The sequence below is a fragment of the Canis lupus genome, chromosome 21, assembly GCF_011100685.1.
Source record: "Canis lupus familiaris isolate Mischka breed German Shepherd chromosome 21, alternate assembly UU_Cfam_GSD_1.0, whole genome shotgun sequence".
In the NCBI taxonomy this organism is placed as follows: domain Eukaryota; kingdom Metazoa; phylum Chordata; class Mammalia; order Carnivora; family Canidae; genus Canis; species Canis lupus.
In genome coordinates this window covers 30,395,468-30,416,431 of record NC_049242.1, presented here as the reverse complement: position 1 = coordinate 30,416,431, position 20,964 = coordinate 30,395,468, and the positions used below count along the sequence as shown (strand labels likewise).

Here is a 20,964-nt window from a genome sequence, read left to right as displayed (position 1 = left end):
TGCTAATCTCTAATGCTCCCTTCCTCCACACCCTGCATCCTGGTGTCTAGCGCTAGCAGCCCGTGCTGGATTTCTGCTCCCATGTTGTGTGCTCTATACAGTACTCCCACTCTCCACAGGTGCCTCTGGAGGATGAGTCCGTGGATGTCGCAGTGTTCTGCCTTTCACTGATGGGAACCAACATCAGGGACTTCCTAGAGGAGGCAAATCGAGTGCTGAAGCAAGGGTAGGAGTTCCCGGGACACAGATGCATGTATATATGTGCACAGGCATATGTCTGTGCATTTACATAGAACTTCTCCCCTCTACGCAGGGGTCTCTTGAAAGTGGCTGAAGTCAGTAGCCGCTTTGAAGACGTTCGGACCTTTCTGGGGGCTGTGACCAAACTGGGCTTCAAGGTCATCTCCAAGGTAAGGGTCCCAAGAAGTCTCCCCGTTTTTGTCTCATATGGTCTTTTTTAGGGTAATGGTGTTTAGGAAGGAAGCCATAGGCACAGACACCGACATTTGCTCTTTGAAGGCAGGATGCATGGGAGAGCCCTGGGAAGCTTTCTGAGCAAGGGCGGGACATGGACAGAAGTGTTTTGAGGACCTGGGGTGAGGATTTGGAGCTCACTAGGTCTTTTCCATCCCTAGGACCTTACCAACAGCCACTTCTTCTTGTTTGACTTTGAAAAGACTGGGCCTCCGCGGGTAGGGCCCAAGGCTCAGCTCACAGGCCTGAAGCTTCAGCCATGTCTCTACAAGCGCAGGTGACCTCTGGGCCCACCTTGAAAGGGGAAGCAAGTCTTGAACTCCAGGCTCAGAACTCTGAAGACTGTATCCAGCCAAGCTCTGACTCAGGAACTGGTACATCCCTTCCTCTGTCCCAAGACTAAAGTGTAATGAAACCCCCTGACTCAGCCCAACTCTAAGGGAGGCTTCTTGGTTGTGAGAGGCATAAAGTCACTTGGGCTAGCTAAAGAATAAGGAGTTTATTGTTAAAATACAAGTGTATCGGGGAATTATGAGTCTTCCAGATGTGGGAACTAGCTGGTTTGGAATTCCAGGCATCTCTGGGTTTGGCTCTTCTTTCCATCTCTCAGGAGCCACATGGACTTTCTGTCCTGTCATCTCTACTCTCTTCTGATTTCCATCTGCTGAGGAAATCTACAGCCAAGGCCGGGTACATAAGAGGTGCACAATAAACTTCAGCTATGGCTGTGATGTGTTGTAAGCCTTACTATTTTCTAAAGCCCTTCCTTAGGGTTGGAGGTTGAAGAGTAAAGAATGGATTTGTTGACTGGGGAAGACTGAGAGAGAGTTCAAGGTAGGCCTTCTAATGGGCTTCATTTCACAGGGTATTCGGAGATTGTTGATAAGTTCTTGGAGGAGGGTGGTAAGGGAGCTGGGTCCTTCATAAATAACTACTTGATGCCATGGTAGTGTGGAGCATTGGGCTGTCCGTTGGCACAAGGGTCTGCGTTGTTTTCACCTTGCAATGGGCCCAGATCAGCATGCCTAGGAAAGTTATGGGAAAGGAAGGCTGGTATTGGAAAAAGATGAACTGGGATAATAGACCCTTGCCCTCTCTTTGAAGGTATCTGCTATGGGTCTAGGTATAAAGATGCAGCCTCTTACCTGTTGTGAAGGGCAAAAACTGACAGTGCCCACTGGGACACAGCTTCCAGGGCTCTAAGCCAGTCAGATACCTCCAGTGAGGAGATGGAGGCTTTGAGGTATGCTGTAGGCCAGAGAGCATGTTTGGAGGCTAGGCTGTGTCCCCCAGTGTCTTCGCATGTGCTCTTCTGTCTGCTGAATACTGACTGATAGAGTCTTATTCATCCTTCCACATAGCTTAGTTGTTCCCTGCTGCACCCCTCCCAAAGCAGAATTAACTTCTTCATCTGCTTTCTTCAAATTGCATTGTGATTGCTTTGTGCATTAGGCTGCGGTCTTTTCTTTTCTTTTTTTTTTTTTAAAGATTTTATTCATTTATTCATGAGAGAGAGAGAGAGAGAAGCAGAGACACAGGCAGAGGGAGAAGCAGTCTTCATATAGGGAGCCCGATGTGGGAATCAATCCCAGCACTCCAGGATCATGCCCTGGGCCGAAGGCAAGCACTACACCACTGAACCACCCAGGGATCCCTAGGCTGCGGTCTTTTCAACTCGTATTTATCTTCATATTCTCAGAGCTTGTCGCTGAGGTGGTGGAAAAACAGGGTCTAGTTGAATGGGACTGATGAGAGGAGGGTGTTGCAGGAATCCAGGTTCACAGTTCAAGATGTGAGCACCAAGGACAAGGGACAATGCAAGAAGTAAGCAGATGGGAGAAGTTGAGCAGGTGGGATATTGAAGGTTGGTGAGAGGAAGGAATCTGAAGTAAGTGGCTTCTTGCTTGAGCAACAGGTTGGGCTGGTGCTGTCGTTGAGAATGTTGGGTTTTAGGTACCTGTTTGATGTTCATTTGGAAGAGGGATGTAAAAATGCCAGGAGAGATCTGTGCTGGGATTTGGGAATAAGCCATCTAGAGGTGGTAATTCAAGTCATGGGAACAGAGAAGGTATCCAGAATAATATATTTAGAGAAAACAGCTCAATAAAATTCTGAGGAGCATGTAATGGATAAGGAAAAGCAAATGGACCCATCAGGGTGACGATATGAGAAGGTTGGGCAAGAAATGGAGGAGTAAAACCAAGAGAATGAGTACTTTCAATATGGAAGGAAGGGATGGGGAAGTCGTCAGCTGTCAAATGCTGTTGCAAGGTCTGTTAAATTTTAGAGTGAAGTCAGATTGCAGTAAGGTAAAAATTGCTAAATAACGTTGAGGGCTTCTTTGAATTTATATTGGTATCACTCATGACTTTATGGTTACACCAGCCAGCCCAGTGGTGTGGTTATCTCTGCCTATTCAGGAATCTAGGTGTAGCTGTGGGGAAAATAAATAGTAAAGGATCATCCAGAGCTGAAATCTTGCCATGCGATGGAAATGAAAGGAAAGCAAACAAAGGCATTTCACACCATTTAGAAGTAACATCACCATGTGGGATTGGGCAATGTTGTAGAAGTGGTAGGAGAGTGAAGACGAGGAATGGGTTGTTGCACTGGGAATCATTAAACAAGCAACCTGGACAGATGAGAACTGGTGGTCAGAAATTAGAGTGCCTGAATTCTTAGCGTTGGAAGCATAGCAGCTCCAGGCAATGGCTGAGCCTAGAGTGAAGCCACAGGGGTCAGTCCCTGAGAGGCGTGTGAGGGAGGTGCCCGTACACTGGATAATGGACTGAGGGCTCTGGTATTATGGGGAGGTCTTGTCTGACTGGATTTTGAAGTTCTACAGGATGATGATAGAAGTTGGCACAGAACAGGTGCCAACCTCTTGAGGGAGGAGGCTGATCCAGGAGATATGCAGACAAAGTGACAGGGAAGCTAGATGGCACGAATTTCAGAAGTGCAAGGGGTCTGGGCTGCCTACTAGAGAGACTGCCATTTTGGGAGCAATGTGAGGCTGATGAGTGGAGCTGGCTACTGGGATAAAACACCCTCACAGTCCTCTCCAGCTTGTCAGGATTCGCTGGGGAAATTATTATGGCAGTTGCATGGGACAGGAGCCTCCAGGAGTAAGGGGAGGCAGGCCACAAAGTCCAAGGGAGGTGTTGGAGTAGCAGGCATCTCATTGTGGGACACACTTTACCTTTGATAGGTTCCTGTTTCTGTTCTTTCACAGATGTTTATATTCCTAGATCTTGGTTAATTTTCCCCTTTTTTTTTTTTTTTTTAAATTTTCAGCAGGACAGCTAGGATCTGCCTTTCTTTTTTTTTTTGTTCTCCTTACTTACCATTTGGATTTTTCCTTTACCTGTTCTGGCTCAGTCCACCTAAATAAATATTTCTCTGGCTTGGACTCAGCTCAGGCCCACTGGTGTCTCCATCAGTTGCTCTGATTCTGAAAGCAGGACTCCTCTGAGCCTGATCTGGGGCCTCCCGGCTCCAGATAAACTCTTGGGCAAGCCGAAGTTCCTAGACCTCCGTGTTTAATGTTGAGAGCCTAGGTTGGAGAGAGAACAGTATATTTCCTTAAGAAATAACAGCATGACAGCTAAGCAAACTAGTTTGAAGAACAATTTGAGAACAGGTTGAAGGAAGGGCAAGAGTAGTAAAAGGTAAGTGGGAGGGGGTTGCTCTACTGTGCAAGGCAGTGCATTAGAATCACCTGGTGATTACCAAGCCCTCCCCCAGTTTCTGATTCAGGAGATCAGGATAGGGTTTGAGAAGTTTTATTCTGGTTGCTTTGGTTTTTCACAGTGAAGTAGGAAGCAGGGTTGAGAGAGTAGCAGAGAAGGGGTTGGAGTTTTAAGGCAAGGAGAACGTGAATATCCTCAAGAGAGTAAGACGGAATGAATAAATAAGGAAAATTGAGTATGATTGCTGGTGGTATTAATAGCATGCTTGAGGTTCAAGGTCAGAAAGAGGATGCATGGGAAGAGGCTGTGCAGGATGGCTTTGTAGAGAGCCTGCTGTTGTGAGACGGCACAGCTGGACTGTGGGGACCCACCCCCTTCACCTCAAACCTAACTGCGGACTCCACTGGGACCATTCAGGAAGCTTGAAGTATTTATTCCTACAGCTGAGGAATGATGAGGCTGGAGTCTGACTCCTGCCCTGGGAATGTAGAGGGCAAGCAGAGGCTCACTAACTGTTTCAGTGGTGGAGCTGGGGGAGTGCTGCTGCTTTTGCATAGACCTGCATTCACAGAATTGGCTGTGGCAAGTGATGCAGGTGTCACGTATCCTGTGCATCTTGCAGGAGAGAGGGAAGCATGAGGTGGTCTTGGGTCCTGTCCAGTAGGACCATTTGAGGAAGCAAGGAGACCTTAGCACAAAGAAGCTAGGAATGTGCCATGTGGGCTGAGGAGGGAGTTGCAAGAGACCACACACTAATGCTGCCTCTACCAGGGTCAAGGGGACAGCAGGGATATCCCCTTTAAGTATCTGCCAGGCCCATAGGGCACAAAACCATCCAGTCTAGCAAGAACCTTCTGTCCACTCTTACCCCCTTACTCCTATGCAGCTGGGCCCAGAGCAGTCAGCAGCTGTTAGGTAGTTTGGAGGTAAGAAGAACAAAGAGCACTCAGATTATTCTTCCCCTCCCCAGCTCAGGCTCCTGGAGACTAGACTTAAGTGGGGCAGGGCTGGGAGGGGAAGTAATTAGAGCTACAGTAAGTACAGATTATTTACTGTTACGTAGGGTTATTCTAATTGCTTGTGGTTGCTTAGGACTATTAACTAAGAATGAGCTGAAACGTCCCAGGCTTGCTGCAGTTTCTCTCCACAGCAGGGGAAGAGTGCCCCCAAATGAAAAAAGCCTGCAGGGTTAGTGAGAGACAAGAATCCGGTTGGGTTTGGATGGCAGCCTGTGCCTTGTGCTTATTCAGCGCGCTTTGAGAGGTCTCTTGCTGCTGCAGTGTTTGGTGTGCTCCAGCCTTTGTTCCTGTAACACAGCCGTATGGGAACATAGTTCCAAAGGAAACAACATGGTCTTGGCAGAGACACAGCTCAGCTCCAAACACTCAGCCATTTACATATTTGCACAAAGCCCTTTACAGCTTTTCACAGGCGGAGACCTGCAATTAGAGCTTTGTATCCACAGGTCATCCTCCTTCCCAGGTGATTTCTCAGACCAGCCACCTTGTTCTAGGATGGCCACCTGGTTCTAGGACGGTCAACCACTGTAGCAACTGCCTTACTGGTTTAACTATTTCCACTTCTACCCCCAAAGCGATTCATTTCTACACAGCCAAGTGATGTTTTTAAAATGTAAATCAGATATGTCATTTCTCTTTTTAAAATCTTTCAATGGGTTCTCAGTGCTTTGAGACAAAAGACAGACCCGTTCCCAGGCCCTCTGTGATCTTGCCCCAGGCCTCGCTCTCCCAAATGCATCTTAACACACTCCTTCTTCATGAGGCTCCAGCCACATGGGCTTTCTTGTCATTCCTTACACATCCCAACCTGTTCTGCTGGGTTTTCAGACATGCTGGTTCATCTTCCTACAATACTTTTTTTATGATGAGCTCATTTTCATCTTCCAGGTCTTCACATCAATATCCCTGTTTCTTCTGTAGAAGAAACTGGCTAGATGCTTACCAAAATGTTCATTTCAGGCAGCCCCGGTGGCTCAGCGGTTTGGCGCCGCCTTTGGCCCGAGGTGTGATCCTGGAGACCCAGGATCAAGTCCTGCGTCGGGCTCCCTGCATGGAGCCTGCTTCTCGCTTGCCTGTGTCTCTGCCTCTCTCTCTCTGTGTGTGTCTCTCATGAATAAATAAATAAAATCTTAAAAAAAAAATGTCCATCTCATGGACACACAGTTAAATTCCATTTCCCAGCTCCTATGTGAATAGGCCTCACCACTGGAAAGTAAGTAGAAATGATGTTTTACTACCAGACCAAGACAATTAAAGAGTGGATCAGCCTTCTCCACATTCTTCCACCTACTCTTGCCTTCCTCAGTAACCTTGAAGCACATGTTTTGAAGACCTAGAACATAGAGTCTGAGTCACTGCTTAGAGGAAAGCTCTTTGACCAAGAACATCCACACCGGACTTTAAACAAAAATAAACATCTATTACATTAAGTTCCTGAGCTTTAGGAAGGTTACAGAAACTAGCATTACAGGGCAGCCCGGGTGGCGCAGTGGTTTAGCGCCGCCTACAGCCCAGGGCGTGATCCTGGAGATCCGGGATCGAGTTCCACATCAGGCTCCCTGCATGGAGCCTGCTTCTCCCTCTGCCTGTGTCTCTGCCTCTCTCTCCTGCTCTGTATCTCTCATGATTAAATAAAATAAAATCTAAAAAAAAAAAAAAAGAAAAGAAAAGAAAGAAAGAAACCAGCATTATATACCTGGTTAATATATCTTTTCTGGGCATCCTGTTGACCTCACTCTAGATCACAAAACCCTTTCTGTTTCCTTCAGGGTGCTTCAAACGTAGATTTTTACCAGGTGCCAGTCAACACTCCTGCCTGTTCTATAACTTTTAATGGAGAGAAAAACAATCACATGAGGAAGTTGAAATACTCATTTTATCAGTTGTGTTTTGATTGTGATCAGAAGAAAATACTCATTGAAGAATGTCCTAAACACATTAGATTTTTTTTCTAGTGTAATTAGAAACCTGAAGGTAGGGGCTGTTCGTGTTGGTTTAGGAACTCAAGGATGTTAACCGTTAGGCTGTTTGTTATTCCTTGGTCTCTTGATTCTGATGGTCGCAAGATGATGGATGTGTTCTTGATTAAGCAGGGATGCCCTACTTAACTGTTTTTCTTTTTGGAGTCTTGCTGATTACCACAGCCCCTACCTTTTTGGCCTTACTTCAAGGGTCCTTCTGCATTGTTAATACCCTGCTGTAAATATGTTCCATTATTTTTTTTTTAAGATTTTATTTATTCATGAGAGACATAGGCAGAGGGAGAAGCAGACTCCCTGTGGGGAGCCCAATGTGGGACTCGATCCCAGGACCCCAGGATCATGCCCTGACCCGAAGGCATTTGCTCAACTGCTGAGCCACCCAGGCATCCCTCTTCCATTATTCCCTACAACATAACTGAGGCCAATCTAAAATATTAACATTTTAAATATGTTTGTCTCCCCTACCCTTTCCCATACCTCAGTGACCTGTCAGCAACCTATCAAATTCAAAGCTATTCTTCCTCCAGCTCAGTGGGATGGGGGACACATTGTTTCTTTCATTCCTTCTTTACCTTCTCTGTTACTTAGGATTGGGGTGAGGAGGGCACATTGGAGGAGAAAAAGCTAAACTCCATCAGTGTGCTCTACCAAGACATTTAAATATTGGCTCTCATGTGGGGTATTGGCTCTCTCTGGAGGCCCCATGGGGACTTGTGCACTGACTGGCTTTGCTTCTCTCTTTATGATACACAGCCTGCACTTCCCCTGGGCAGCCCTTCTGGGAGAGGTCCCAACAAACACCTCAAGACTGGTTCCCTTTTATGAAGCCCACCAGAAACCCATGCATGTTTTTGTCCCACCAAACACTGAAAGTGCAGGACAGCCAGCAGCTGATTCCTCTCCCCTTGCTTGCCCCAGCAAACCCAATGGACTTCTCCATGTGAGAAATAAGCACCAACTTGTATATCACATGACTCCAAACCCTCATAAGTAATTCAGGTTCTATTCTCCTAAGAAGCCTCTGCACCAGGCTCCACCTCAGTGGTCGTATGGAGATGGCTCTCTTACCATTCCTGAGTGTGGCAAGCCTCTAGCTAGAGAATGTAATCTGAGTGAATATAAAGCCTGTCCCTTGTGGGAACACAAAAGGACTATAAATGGTTCTGTTGGAGCCTTCCTTACTTGGTTTAGGATGGAGGGAACAGCACTGCTCCTTTGCCTTGCAAGGAGGAAAAGTTCTCTTCTTAAAAATTTCCATCAATGCATCTTTCATTTCCCCCTTCTTATATAGTAGAAAGTTGAGTTGAGAGTCTCTGGATCAGCTTTATTATCTTAGAGTAAATTCTCTTTGGATATATCCAGCATCTTTATTTAGAATGTGTCAGTACCTGTTACCTATTGTGTTCAGTTTTGGTGTATTTTCCAAAGATCTTCTACAACTGAAAAACTCATTTAACATCCTCTTTCTTTCTTTTTTTTTTTTTTTTTTTTTTTTTTATTTATCTATGATAGTCACACACACACAGAGAGAGAGAGAGGCAGAGACACAGGCAGAGGGAAAAGCAGGCTCCATGTACCGGGAGCCCGACGTGGGATTCGATCCCGGGTCTCCAGGATCGTGCCCTGGGCCAAAGGCAGGCGCCAAACCGCTGCGCCACCCAGGGATCCCTAACATCCTCTTTCTTATGTTCATATTCTTAGAGAATGTGAGCTGTTTGTGTGCATGTGCTTTTATATAGAGTGTTACTGACAATTTATTTTTACTTTGCCATCCCTCTCCCTCACTCAGCTGTGTTTTTAATATCCATTCACATATCAGGGCCCTGTCAGGAAAATGCAAACCACACTAAGTACTTAAGTGACAGCATTTAACTCAGAGAATTAATTGCATATGTTAGAAGGCTGGAAGAATAGGAAGAAGTTGCTGATGTAATTCAAAAATTAGTAACTGGAGAAATCAGAACATCCCAAGTCCTGGGAAAACAAACAGGAAGAAGTGATATAATCACCGGAAACTAGTTGCTCAGAGAATGAGCCCCTTTTGACTGGTTCTTGGAGCTCTGTAGGGGAAGCTTCTTCCTCGTACCTAGGGCTTAGACTTCTGAGCAAGGGCATGACTGCCTGTCTACTGCTAAAATCTCTATAACAAGGGAGGCAAAGGTGCTGCTAAATGCAGAAGCAGCTAGTAGCTGGAGACAGTTGCCTGCAGCTGAAGTAGTGTGACAGCAGCTGGAGAACAGGAATGAAGGGCCTTCCTGCTGTCTTTCATTTTGAGTTTCCCTTTAGGAAGTCCCATTGATAGGAAGGATCTGATGGAACCAGCTGGCAGTAGATTCTGGGAAATAGAGTTTGCAGAATCTCTGCTGCAGCAAGACAACCGGAGTGTGTGTAAGGGGGTGGGGAGTAGGGTGGAGTGGGAGGTTGTGCTGCAGAGGGAGATAGTCTGGTGGCTAGGAGCCCAAATAGGTAAATAAGGGATATCATCTGTGTAGCTACTTATACAGGTACTTTGTTGCTTCTGTCAGCCATGCAGTGTTCCAGGGTATACATCCACCATAGTAAATATATCCATTTACCTGGTTGCTTCAAATTCTTTGCCACCTGGAGAAATTAAAATCCTTGGAGCTAGGATCCTCAGTAAAAACTGTTACATCAATTAGATTCAGTCATGAGATTTGGGAGGCAAGGGTCCTCTTCCTGTGCTTGGCTGTTGCTACTGGAAAGCAGGTTTACCTAGATGTTTGGCTTTCTGCAGCTGCATTCCCACTAACACCAAGGATGAAGTAAGGATGCCTACTGTAATGGCTGGAGCTCCACATGGGATGGAGGTTCAACAGGTAAAATACCATCTACTCTGTGACACTTTGAGTTTTGCTATAACAAAGTGTGGTTAAGAAGTGAAGGTACTGGAAAGATGTCAATAAGTAATTCACAAAACTTATGAGAAGTCCAAGCAGTGAGGCTTAGAAAACACCTGGACCAAGAGAGGATGGATAGCTATAAAAACTAAGGTCACACGTCAGAGTCAGTCTCGTTAGCATGGCTGCTGGACTTTTTCTTTATTGCTGCATAGATTGATGTTAAGAATTGAGTTAAGCCTCCTACATTTATGGCCCTGTTTTAGGATTGGCCCACGAAAGCTCCCTCTTGTTCTTTGTTTCCTTTATTCCTGATTCTTGCTCTTCTGTTCATCACCCCCACAACATGTTGTTGTGTGTCCCTAGATATATATGAATCTTTGGCCACACGTATGGTTTGGGTATATATATATGTTGTGGAAGAGACTCACCAGCTGCTCCTCACACCCATTTTCTCCTTCCTGGGAAATCAGCTGGACTCTTTCCCAGCTTCCCTGACCCCTTAGTATGGCCACAGGATTGAACCTAGCCAGTTAGATGGTAGCGGTTGTATCCACAATGGCCAACTTAATGCATTTGCACACATGACCTTGAAAGCTCAGCCACTGAGCCACCCAGGTGGCTGCTTTGAACACCCGGCCAGATCTTTGTGTTCAAGAGAAGTGATGTTGGTGAAAGTCCTTGTCTCATTCTCAAGCTTGAAAAAATAGTGCTTAGTATTTCATCATTGGGTATGATATTTGCAGCAAGGCTCTGATTAATGGTCGTCAGATTAATGAGGTACCTTTCTGTTTGCTATTACTTTTATCGTGAATTGGATTTCAAATTTTGTCAAATGCTTTGAATTGAGATGATCATATATATTTTTAAGAGTTCTGTCAGTGTAGGCATGTCTGGGTGGTGCAGTCTCTTGAGCATCTGACTCTTGGTTTTGGCTCAGGTTGCGATCTCAGGGTTGTGAGATTGAGCCCTGCATCTTGAGACTCTCCCTCTCTCTCTCTCCCTTTCCTGCGCTTGTGCGTACATGCTCTCTCTCTCTCTCTCTCAAATAAAAATATTTTTTAAAAAGTTCTGTTGGGACACCTGGGTGGCTCAGTGGTTGAGCGTCTGCCTTTGACTCAGGGAGTGATCCCAGAGTTCCAAGATCAAGTCCCACATCAGGCATCCTGCATGGAGCCTGCTTCTCCGTCTGCCTGTGTTTCTGCCTCTCTCTTTCTGTGTCTCTCATGAATAAATAACATCTTGAAAAAAAAAAGTTCTGTCAGTGTAGCAAGTAATAGATTCACTTCCATATGTATAATCAACCTTGAATTTTTAGAATATAATCACTTTAGTTGATTATTATCCTTTTTCATATATTGCTGAAATCAATTTGGTAATATTTTGCATAGGACTTTTGCAGCTGTGCTCACGAATGAACATAAATATTTTCCTACAAATCTTCCTTTTCTCAACACAGTGCTTTTGAGTGCTATACCTGTTGCTATGTGTACTTTTAACTCATGTTTCTTTTTCTTCAAATGCTCTATTGGCCTCCCATCTCTCTCATAGCATAATCTAGATTTCTTACAGTGACCTAAAAGGTTCTGTATTTTCTGGATTCCAGTTATCTAACATTCACTCCTTTTACTCATGTTTTTTTCAGCTACATGGTCCATGCTATTTATTGAAAAGTCTAGGCATACCCCTGCTGCAGCTCACTGTACTTATTATTCCATCTATGTAGATTGTTATTTCCATGATATCTACATGACTCACTTATGCACTTCATTCAGGTCTCTTTTCACGTCAATTTTTGTAGTCCCCTCCTCTCTACTGCCATCCATGCTTAATTTTTCTTCAAGGAACTTATCACCTTTCCAATTGCATTTTTGTTTATATGATTATTGTGTATTTCTCCACACCAAAATATAAATTCCAAGACAACAGGGACTTGATCTATTTTATTCAATACTGTACCCCTAGGATCTAAGACTTACTTGCCTCCAATGTCTTTAGTTTTCTAGAGTTTCCATTTATTTATTTATTTGAGACAGAATAAGAAAGCATCAGCAGAGGGGAGAGGCAGAGGAAAATGTAGGTTCCCCAATGAGCAGGGAGTCTGATGTGGGGCTCCATCCCAGAACCCCAGGATCGTGACATGTGCTGAAGACTCTTAACTGATCGAGCCACCCAGAGTGCCTATTTAGAACATTGAACATATCCATTCTCCTAGTTAAGGAATTTAGATTATATAAATCTTTGTCACCACAAAAAACTAAGTAAAGAATTTTCTTATAAATGTTCTCTTAGGGCAGCCCCAGTGGTGCGGTGGTTTAGTGCCGCCCGCAGCCCAGGGCGTGATCCTGGAGACCCTGGATCGCGTCCCACGTCGGGCTCTCTGCATGGAGCCTGCTTCTACCTCTGCCTGTGTCTCTGCCTCTCATTCTCTCTGTTTCTATGAATAAATAAATAAGAAATCTTTAAAAAAATAAATATAAATAAATAAATAAATAAATAAATAAATAAATAAATATTCTCTTAAAAATATATGTGAGGGTGTTGTTTCCAGATTTTAAGTCAATTTGTGAGGCCATTTATTCCCCTATAAAATATAACAAAATTAACAATAAAAATCTAACTAAAATGTAAACCAAAAGGCAATTATTTGAAGACACCTAAAAGTAAACAAAAGCAGGCAAAAACTAGAGGAGAATTTACCTTTAAAAGACTTCAACTGCAATGGATAAAAATTATGATTTTGTGGTCTTTGCCTGAAGGTCCTTCCCAGCCCCACCCTATCCACCAGTTCTAAAGGCAGAAAACCACAGCCTCACTGGCCCAGAATAGCAGAAGACATAGTTCAGGATGGTAAAGCAGCTGGAAATTTAAGAGCAGAAATCCTGGAAGTGGCATGAGGTGTGAAACCAAAATACTAACACGAACTGCCCAAATCTTTGCATGACTGCTAAAGTATACTCATGCACAGAGGAGACTCGGTGGGCCTAGCAAATAAAGCTGACAGTCCAGTGAAGAATCTGCCTTTGAATGACAGAAGTGCACTGGCTGAGATGTGCAAATTTGCTGCTTTTTTTTTTTTTTAAGATTTTATTTATTTATTTATGAGAGAGGCAGAGACATAGGCAGAGGGAGAAGCAGGCTCCATGCAGGAAGCCCGATATGGGACTCGATCCCAGGACTCCAGGATCATGCTCTGAGCCAAAGGCAGACGTTCAGCCACTGAGCCACCCAGGTGTCCCATTTTGCTGCTTTTTTGACAGTGCCTTCCTCAATTCATGTCCAGCTTAGGTGGCAACTGAAGGAAGTGTCAGGGGACGGGTTTGGTAATGGAAAGCAGCTGGAAATTTAAAAAGAAAACCCCAGAAGCAAAAGCACTGTAGAAGAGGTGAGCCCCAAAATCTGAGCCAAAATCTGCTCAGATCCTTGGCCAGTGACTAAACTCTGTAAAATGCAGAGATGCCCTGAGACCAGGCTCTTAAAAAAAAAAAAAAAAAAAAAAAAAGGCAAGCTGTTGCTAGAAGCTGGAAGAAATAAACAAATATCTGCTGTTGCATAACACAGGAAATAAAATATTTGCAATTTAAGCCCACCCTCACCCCAAAATGCCTGCTAGAACACCAACAACACATCTTCAGAATATGACAGAAGGAAAACTTACTACAACATATTATCCACAACAACCAGCTTTCAACCAAAATTACCAGGCATACAAATAAACAAGAAATTATAACCCTGTTATAAAAGCATGAAATTATAAACAGTAATTTATACTCAGAGTAAAAGACACTTGATAGAAATTGACTCTAGGGAGCTCAGATACTGGATTTAGCTGTCAAATACTTCAAAGTAGCTGTTATTAGTGTGTTCAAACAATGACAGGAAAATACGTATAAGAAACTAAAGGAAAGTATGGCCTCAGTAAATATACAGATGGGGAACCTTGCCAGAGACAGAAACTACGAAAAGGAACCAAATGGAAATTCTAGAACTGAAAAGTATAAATAACTAAAAGAGAGGAAGGAAAAGATAATACAAATAACTCAGTTTGAGTAACACAGAAAATAGACTGAAAGAAATGGACAGGGCCTCAGGAAATTGTGGGATGATAACAAAAGATCCAACATTGTGTCATCAAAATCCTAGAAGGAGCTAAGAAAGTACTTGATGAAAAATAGCTGAAAACTCCCCAAAAATTGGCGAGACAGAGTGAACCCCAAACAGGATAAACATGAAAAAAAAACCAGTTATCAAACATATCATAATTAAACTTCTGAAAACTAAATTTAAAAAAATCAAGATATTGCAAGTGACATCTAAAGGGGGAAAACAGTTTGAATAACAGTAGATTTCTCATTAACCATGGAAGCTATAGGGAGTAGTATATTTTTCAGGTTGAAAGAAAAGAACCATTAACTCAATATACCCAGTAAAAATATTCTTACGGAATGAAGGAGAAATATGGACATTCTCAGAGGAAGGAAAATGAGAATTTGTCACCAGCAGACCTACCCTAAAAGAATGGTTAAAAGAAGTTACTTGAACAGAAAGGAAATGATAAAAGAAGAAATCTGGGAACATCGAGAAAGATGAAAGATCATGGTAAATATGTGCCAGTTGAACTAGCTTTCCTTCTCTTGAGTTCTCTGAATTTTTTTGTAATGGTAGAAGCAAAAATTATGATGCTGTCTGGTGCTGTAATGTGGGAGAACTAATGTTCATATGTGGGAGAAATATTTAAGATAATTATAAACAGGAAAGTATAAAGGGAGGTAAAGTTTCAATACTTCACTTGAACTGGTAAAATCACAACACCAGTAGACCATGTCAAGTAACACATTTAAATTGCAATACGTACAGCAACAACTGAGAAGTTATACAAAGATACAAGCTCAAAATCCCTATAGATCGTGCAAAATGGAACTCTAAAAAGTACCCAGTGAACCCATGGAAGCCATATAAAAGAAAACAGGCAAAAAAAAACAAAAACAAAAACAGAAGCAATCTGAAAAAAAAGTGGCAACTTTACTCCGTAACATCAATAATTACGTTATATATTAATGAACTGAATACACCAATTAAACAGCAGAGATGGGCAGTGTGGTAAAAAAAAAAAAAAAAAAATGACTCAACTATACTTTGTGACAAACTCACTTTAAATATAACAGTACAGGCAAATTAAAAGAGGATGAAAACGATTTATCTTGCAAAAATTAAAGCAGGAGTGGTGATACTAATATCAAATAAGGTAGACTTCAAAGGGGAATTTGACAAAGACAGAGAGGGACATTATATATTGATAAAAGAATGCAGGGATCCCTGGGTGGCTCAGCGGTTTAGCACCAGCCTTCGGCCCAGGTGTGCTCCTGAAGTCCCAGGATCAAGTCTTGCATCGGGCTCCCTGCATGAAGCCTGCTTCTCTCTTTCTGTGACTCTCATGAATAAATAAATAAAATCTTAAAAAAAAAAATGCAGCAAGAAGACATAACAGTCTTACATGTGTATATAACAACCTTGTGCAAAATATGTGAAGTAAAACTGATGTAACAGAAAGGAGAAATAAAACCAAACCTCAATTGCAGTTGGAGACTTCAACACCCCTCTCAAACAACTAAGACAGAAAATCAACAAGTCTACAGAGCACTGGGTGTTATTCTGTATGTTGGCAAATTGAACACCAATAAAAAATAAATTTATTATAAAAAAAAAAAAGGACTCAACAACATCTTCAACCAATAGGGTCTAATTGACATTTATAGAATATCCAAGGAAATTAGAATACCCAAGGAAATTATCTTCAAGTACTCATGGAACATATATGAAGAAAAGTTCTATCTTGGGCCATAAAATAAATTTTGAAAAATTTAGAAGAACTGAAATCATATAGAGTGTGTTTTCTAGCCATAACAAAGTCAAACTAGAAATCAGTAGCAGAAAAATCTCCAAACATTCAGAAGCTAAACAGTAAACTTAAAGTAGGAGGAATGAACCTACCCAGTTTCAAGACTTACTATATAACTACAATAATCAAGACTGTAGTATTGGGCAGCCCGGGTGGCTCAGCGGTTTAGCGCCGCCTTCAGCCCAGGGCGTGATCCTGGAGACCCGGGATCTAGTCCCACGTTGGGCTCCCTGCATGGAGCCTGCTTCTGTCTCTGCCTCTCTCTCTGTGTGTGTGTGTGTGTGTGTGTGTCTCATGAATAAATAAATAAAATCGTTTTAAAAAAAAAAAGTGTGGTATTGGTGGAAGGTGGGCTAGGTATATAAATCAGTAGAACAGAATAGAAAACTCAGAAATAGACTAACACAACTATGCCAAGCTGATTTTTGACAAAGGCGCAAAAGCAATTGGGTGTGAGAAAGCCTGAAAAACAAATGGAGCTGGAGAATTGGACATCCTTACGCAAAAAATAAACCTTGACCTAGTTTCACACCTTAGATAAAAATTAACTCAAAATAGATCATTGGCTTAAATGTAAAGTACAAGACCATAAAAGAACTTTAGAAAAGAAACACAGGAGAAAAATCTTTACTATTTATAGTGAGACAAAGTTTTAAACATGACATCAAAGCATGATCCATGAAAGAAAACTGATAAATTGGACTTCATCCAAGCTAAGAACTTTTGCTCTGAAAGATCTGATTAAGAGAATGCTTTAGACTAGGAGGCCATATTTGCAAACTACATATCTGACAAAGGATTAGTAGCTAGAATATATAAAGAACTCTCAAAATTCAGGAGTAAAAAACCTACTAGCCTTCAATCTATTAAATAAATTGAATTTGTAATTTAAGACTTCCCCTACAAAAACAAAACTAAAAATTCCAGGCCCAGATGGTTTTACTGGCAAATTCTGTCAATCATTTAAGGAAGAGAGAAATGTTAATCCAACACAAATTCTTTTAGAAAGTAGAGTAGGAGAGCACATGCCAACTCATTTTGTATGTGACCCACTAATACATAAACCTGGGAGCAGAACATAGGATATTTAATTAATTTCACCAAGTGCTGCCAGATTGCTCCCCAGAATAACTACACCAGGATAGCCATCTACCAACAGTGCATGAGAATGCTTGTTTTCCACTATATCCTCAACATTTGGTATGGAAGAGGAAAGAGAAAGCTGTAAGGAGAATAGATTCTGGGGACAAATGTCTGGATTCAAAAACTGGCTCCACCATTTTCTGATTTCATGACCTTGGCTAATTTACTGAATCTGTAAAACAATAGTAACAGTCCCTATCTTTTAGATACCAGAGCTTCTTAGGCATTAATGGGTGAAACTAGCAACTATTCTTTCTATTTCAGACATTTCCCCCTATATATCCTATTTCTGAATGAGGATTTTATTTTTTAAGATTTTATTTATTCATGAAAGACACACACACAGAGGCAGAGACACAGGCAGAGGGAGAAGCAGGCTCCATTTAGGGAGCCCTATGTGGGACTCGATCCGGGGTCTCCAGGATCAGGCCCTGGGCTGAAGGTGGTGCTAAACCACTGAGCCACCTGGGCTGCCCTGAATGAGGATTTTAAATTAGACTGAAAAGCTACAAAAGTAAATGAGTTACAGAAATCAAGGAGATTTTTGGCCTTTGGGTTATTAGTGCATACAGTAATACAGAGCAGGATCACAGATTTCCTTACGCAAATACAATTTAGCTCCTTTCTCAATTACTGTTCTGATTTTCCTCCCAAGTCTCACTCCCCCCTCCACTCCACCGGATAGTAGAGTCTAGAAATAAATTCAGTCTCTTCAGGTTTCATTTACTCTTTTTGAAATAGACGCTCAGAAAATTCTGAGCATTCTACCTTTGCTCCTCTCCAGAGTGGCCTCTGGGTATAGATGGGAGGATGTATATGGCATTTCGATATCAGAAGGAAGGGATCCCCTGGCTTAATACTGGTTCTTGGGTGTGCCCGAGCTGGAATCTTCTGGGTATGGCTGGCCCTAGGGATTCTGCCAACATTTGCTTCTAAAGCTGATGAATTGGTGGTCTTGTCTCTCTCTGCTGTCAGACCCTTGTGCCCTTCCCTGTCAACTTGGCCTCTCGGCAACCATTTGGTTCTGCAGCCTCCAGTGATTCTCTGCTGAGTAGTCCATGGAGCCAAAAGGGTCTCTGTTCAGTAGCCATACCATATAAGGGATCAAGGGACACTTCCTCCTGACTATGCCATTCTGTCCTCTTAATGCTTTGGGGACCACAGGAGGTCCATGCTGCAGAGCAGTTTCCTTTTATTTTTTTTTTTAATTTTTATTTATTTATGATAGTCACACAGAGAGAGAGAGAGGCAGAGACATAGGCAGAGGGAGAAGCAGACTCCATGCACTGGGGGCCCGACGTGGGATTGGATCCCGGGTCTCCAGGATCGCGCCCTGGGCCAAAGGCAGGCGCTAAACCGCTGCGCCACCCAGGGATCCCAGCAGTTTCCTTTTAAAGTCTTAGTAGGGGAAAGGGGAAAAGCTGCTTTGCCCACAGTACCTCAGTTTACTGCTTCATCCCAAAGCCCCAGATGAGGTTGATATTGTCATACAGGTCCCTCTTATCTCTACTTCATTTACCCCCATCCATCAGGACTGGATGTGACTTGTTCATCCCTTTTTTTAAAAGATTTTATTTATTCATGAGAAACTCAGAGGCAGAGACACAGGCAGAATGAGAAGCAGGCCTCATGCAGGGAGCCCGACATGGGACTTGATCCCCGGACTGCAGGATCACACCCTGGGCCAAAGGCAGGCACTAAACCGCTGAGCCACCCAGGAATCCCTGTTCTCCCTTTTGTCATGTGTCTTACTTCTTTCCTTTCATTGTTTGGGACTCTGATTTCCCTGTTGGGATTTTAATTTATCTGATAGACAGTAGTGAAATTGTCTGGTCTGGAACATTTTTATGTGTCAGTCATTGTAGTTGAGCTATGGAGTCATGTGGTTCTTATCATCTCTAATTGATTAAGTTTAATAACAGCTGGACATAATTCAAGAATGAATTTTGGTCAGTTATACCTTAAAAAGGCTGAAATTACAACAATAAAAAAGAAGAAAATCCTACATAAAAGAGAAAAAGAAGGGGATCCTCGGGTGGCTCAGTGGTTTAGTGCCTGCCTTCGGCCCAGGGCGTGATCCTGGAGTCTCAAGATCAAGTCCCACATCATGCTCCCTGCATGGAGCCTGCTTCTCCCTCTGCCTGTGTCTCTGCCTCTCTCTCTCTCACTGTGTCTCTCATGAATAAATAAATAAAATCTTTAAAAAAAGAGAGAGAAAAAGAATGAATTTTGCTCCAAAAAGTGGTGTGCATGGATTTGTAGAAAATGTTCTGTTCTAGCCAGTTTTAGGTGGTTTTACTGCGGGTACCGCACTGTTCCTCCCTGCTTCCACCACTGGAGGTTAGAAAGCAGTGATGGTGTATGCGGATAGAGGGTAGAGCTCCTTTATCCAAAAGGACTTCTTTAATACTCTGCTAATCTCCTCTGCTAAAGAAACAGCCATGTCACTGATTGACCGTGGCAAAGAGAAGGAAAGGGCTTCTGAGAAAGTGGAGTTTTGCACCTCCTCTCAGCCTTCTGTTAAAGGACATCTATGCCACAGTCACTGGTGAGGGGGTGACTGAAGAGGTCATTTGCCAGCATTCAGTATACCCTGCCACTTGCGTTACCAATCTCACCACAGAGCTTACACCTGGCTGTACAGTGAAGGAAGTAGGTTATACATAGTAGGTGTTGGTGGTTCAGGGCAAGGAGAAGAGCCTGTGTAGGCCTTGAGCTCAGCTACACACGAACCCAGCACTTATCAGAGAGGTTTGTCATGGCATAGCATGCAGTTCATTTAATAACAACAACATATCAAGGCAGAACTCTTGATTCCCCTTCCCCAGCTTGTCTCTCCCTCAAATTTCCCATCTTGGTTAATGACACCATGATGACTCAGTTGTTCAAGCGTAAAATCTTGGAGTCATCTTAGATTTGTTCTCTTCCTTCGCACTTGACATGCAACCCATCAGCTAGTCCTGTTGGCTTTGCCTCCAAAATATTTCCTAAATCCATCAATTCTCCATGCCCGCTGTTAGGACCCTCATCTGAACTCCATCATCTCCCTCTAGAATTACTTCAAGGCCCCAAACAAATGTACCTTCTGTTACTCTGGATTTTCTTCCACCTGTCCACCATAGAACAGCCAGAGTGATCTTTGCAAAATGCAAATTAGATCATGTCCTCTCATACCTAATACTCTGCACTAGATTCCTCCTTTTGCTTTTAAAAATAAAATACAAGATCATTATCATGAAAAGGCTCTATGCAATCTACCCCTGTCTATACCCTTAAATCATTTTGTATCATCCTACCTCTTATTCACCATACTCTCACTACATTTTCTTTCTTTTTTATTTTTTTAAGATTTTATTTATTCATGAGAGACAGAGAAAGAGAGAGAGGCAGAGACATAGGCAGAGGGAGAGGCTGGCTCCATGCAGGAAGCCTGATGTGGGACTCGATCCCAGGTCTCCAGGATCACGCCCTGGGCTGAAGGCAGATGCCCAACTGCTGAGCCACCCAGGTGTCCCTCCCGCTACATTTTCTGTCCTGCCTCAAGAACTTTGAGCCTACTGAGGGCTCCACCCAGAAACACTCCTCCTAGATCTTCAAATAGCTCTCTTTCTAATAATATTCAGGAAGCATCACCTGACCACCTAAAAGATAGTAACTGCTCCCTTCTGGTCATGCTCTAACACATCAGCCTCTTTATTTTCTTTATAGCACATAAAATCAAATTTAACTTACCCATATGTTGACCTTTTCTTGTCTGTCTCCCTGCTCTGGAACAACGTCATCGGTGCCAGGAAAAGCACCTGGTTCAAAGGAGTGCTCAATAAATAATTGCTGAGGGGCTCAGTCAGTTTAAGTGTCTAACTCATGATTTTGGCTCAAGTCATGATCTCAGGGTGGTGA

The 20,964-nt window shown here is 43.0% G+C and overlaps 1 protein-coding gene and 1 long non-coding RNA gene across 3 annotated transcripts in view; one reads left to right on the top strand and one right to left on the bottom strand.

Moving 5' to 3' along the window:
- RRP8 (ribosomal RNA processing 8) overlaps positions 1-1,205 on the top strand; it is a 10,467-nt gene extending 9,262 nt beyond the window's left edge. For both annotated transcript variants that reach the window (XM_038568908.1, XM_038568907.1), the window contains exons 5-7: positions 120-226; positions 314-410; positions 636-1,205. In XM_038568908.1, coding sequence (XP_038424836.1) covers positions 120-226; positions 314-410; positions 636-755 — 324 coding nt within the window. In that variant the 3' untranslated portion in view covers positions 756-1,205. The remainder of the gene's footprint in view (positions 1-119; positions 227-313; positions 411-635) is intronic.
- On the bottom strand, positions 959-20,964 carry LOC119864994. Its single transcript, XR_005375710.1, has 3 exons — positions 20,797-20,964; positions 3,839-4,027; positions 959-1,499 (listed from the first exon to the last, which is right to left on the bottom strand). It is a non-coding gene; the product is annotated as an uncharacterized LOC119864994 (long non-coding RNA).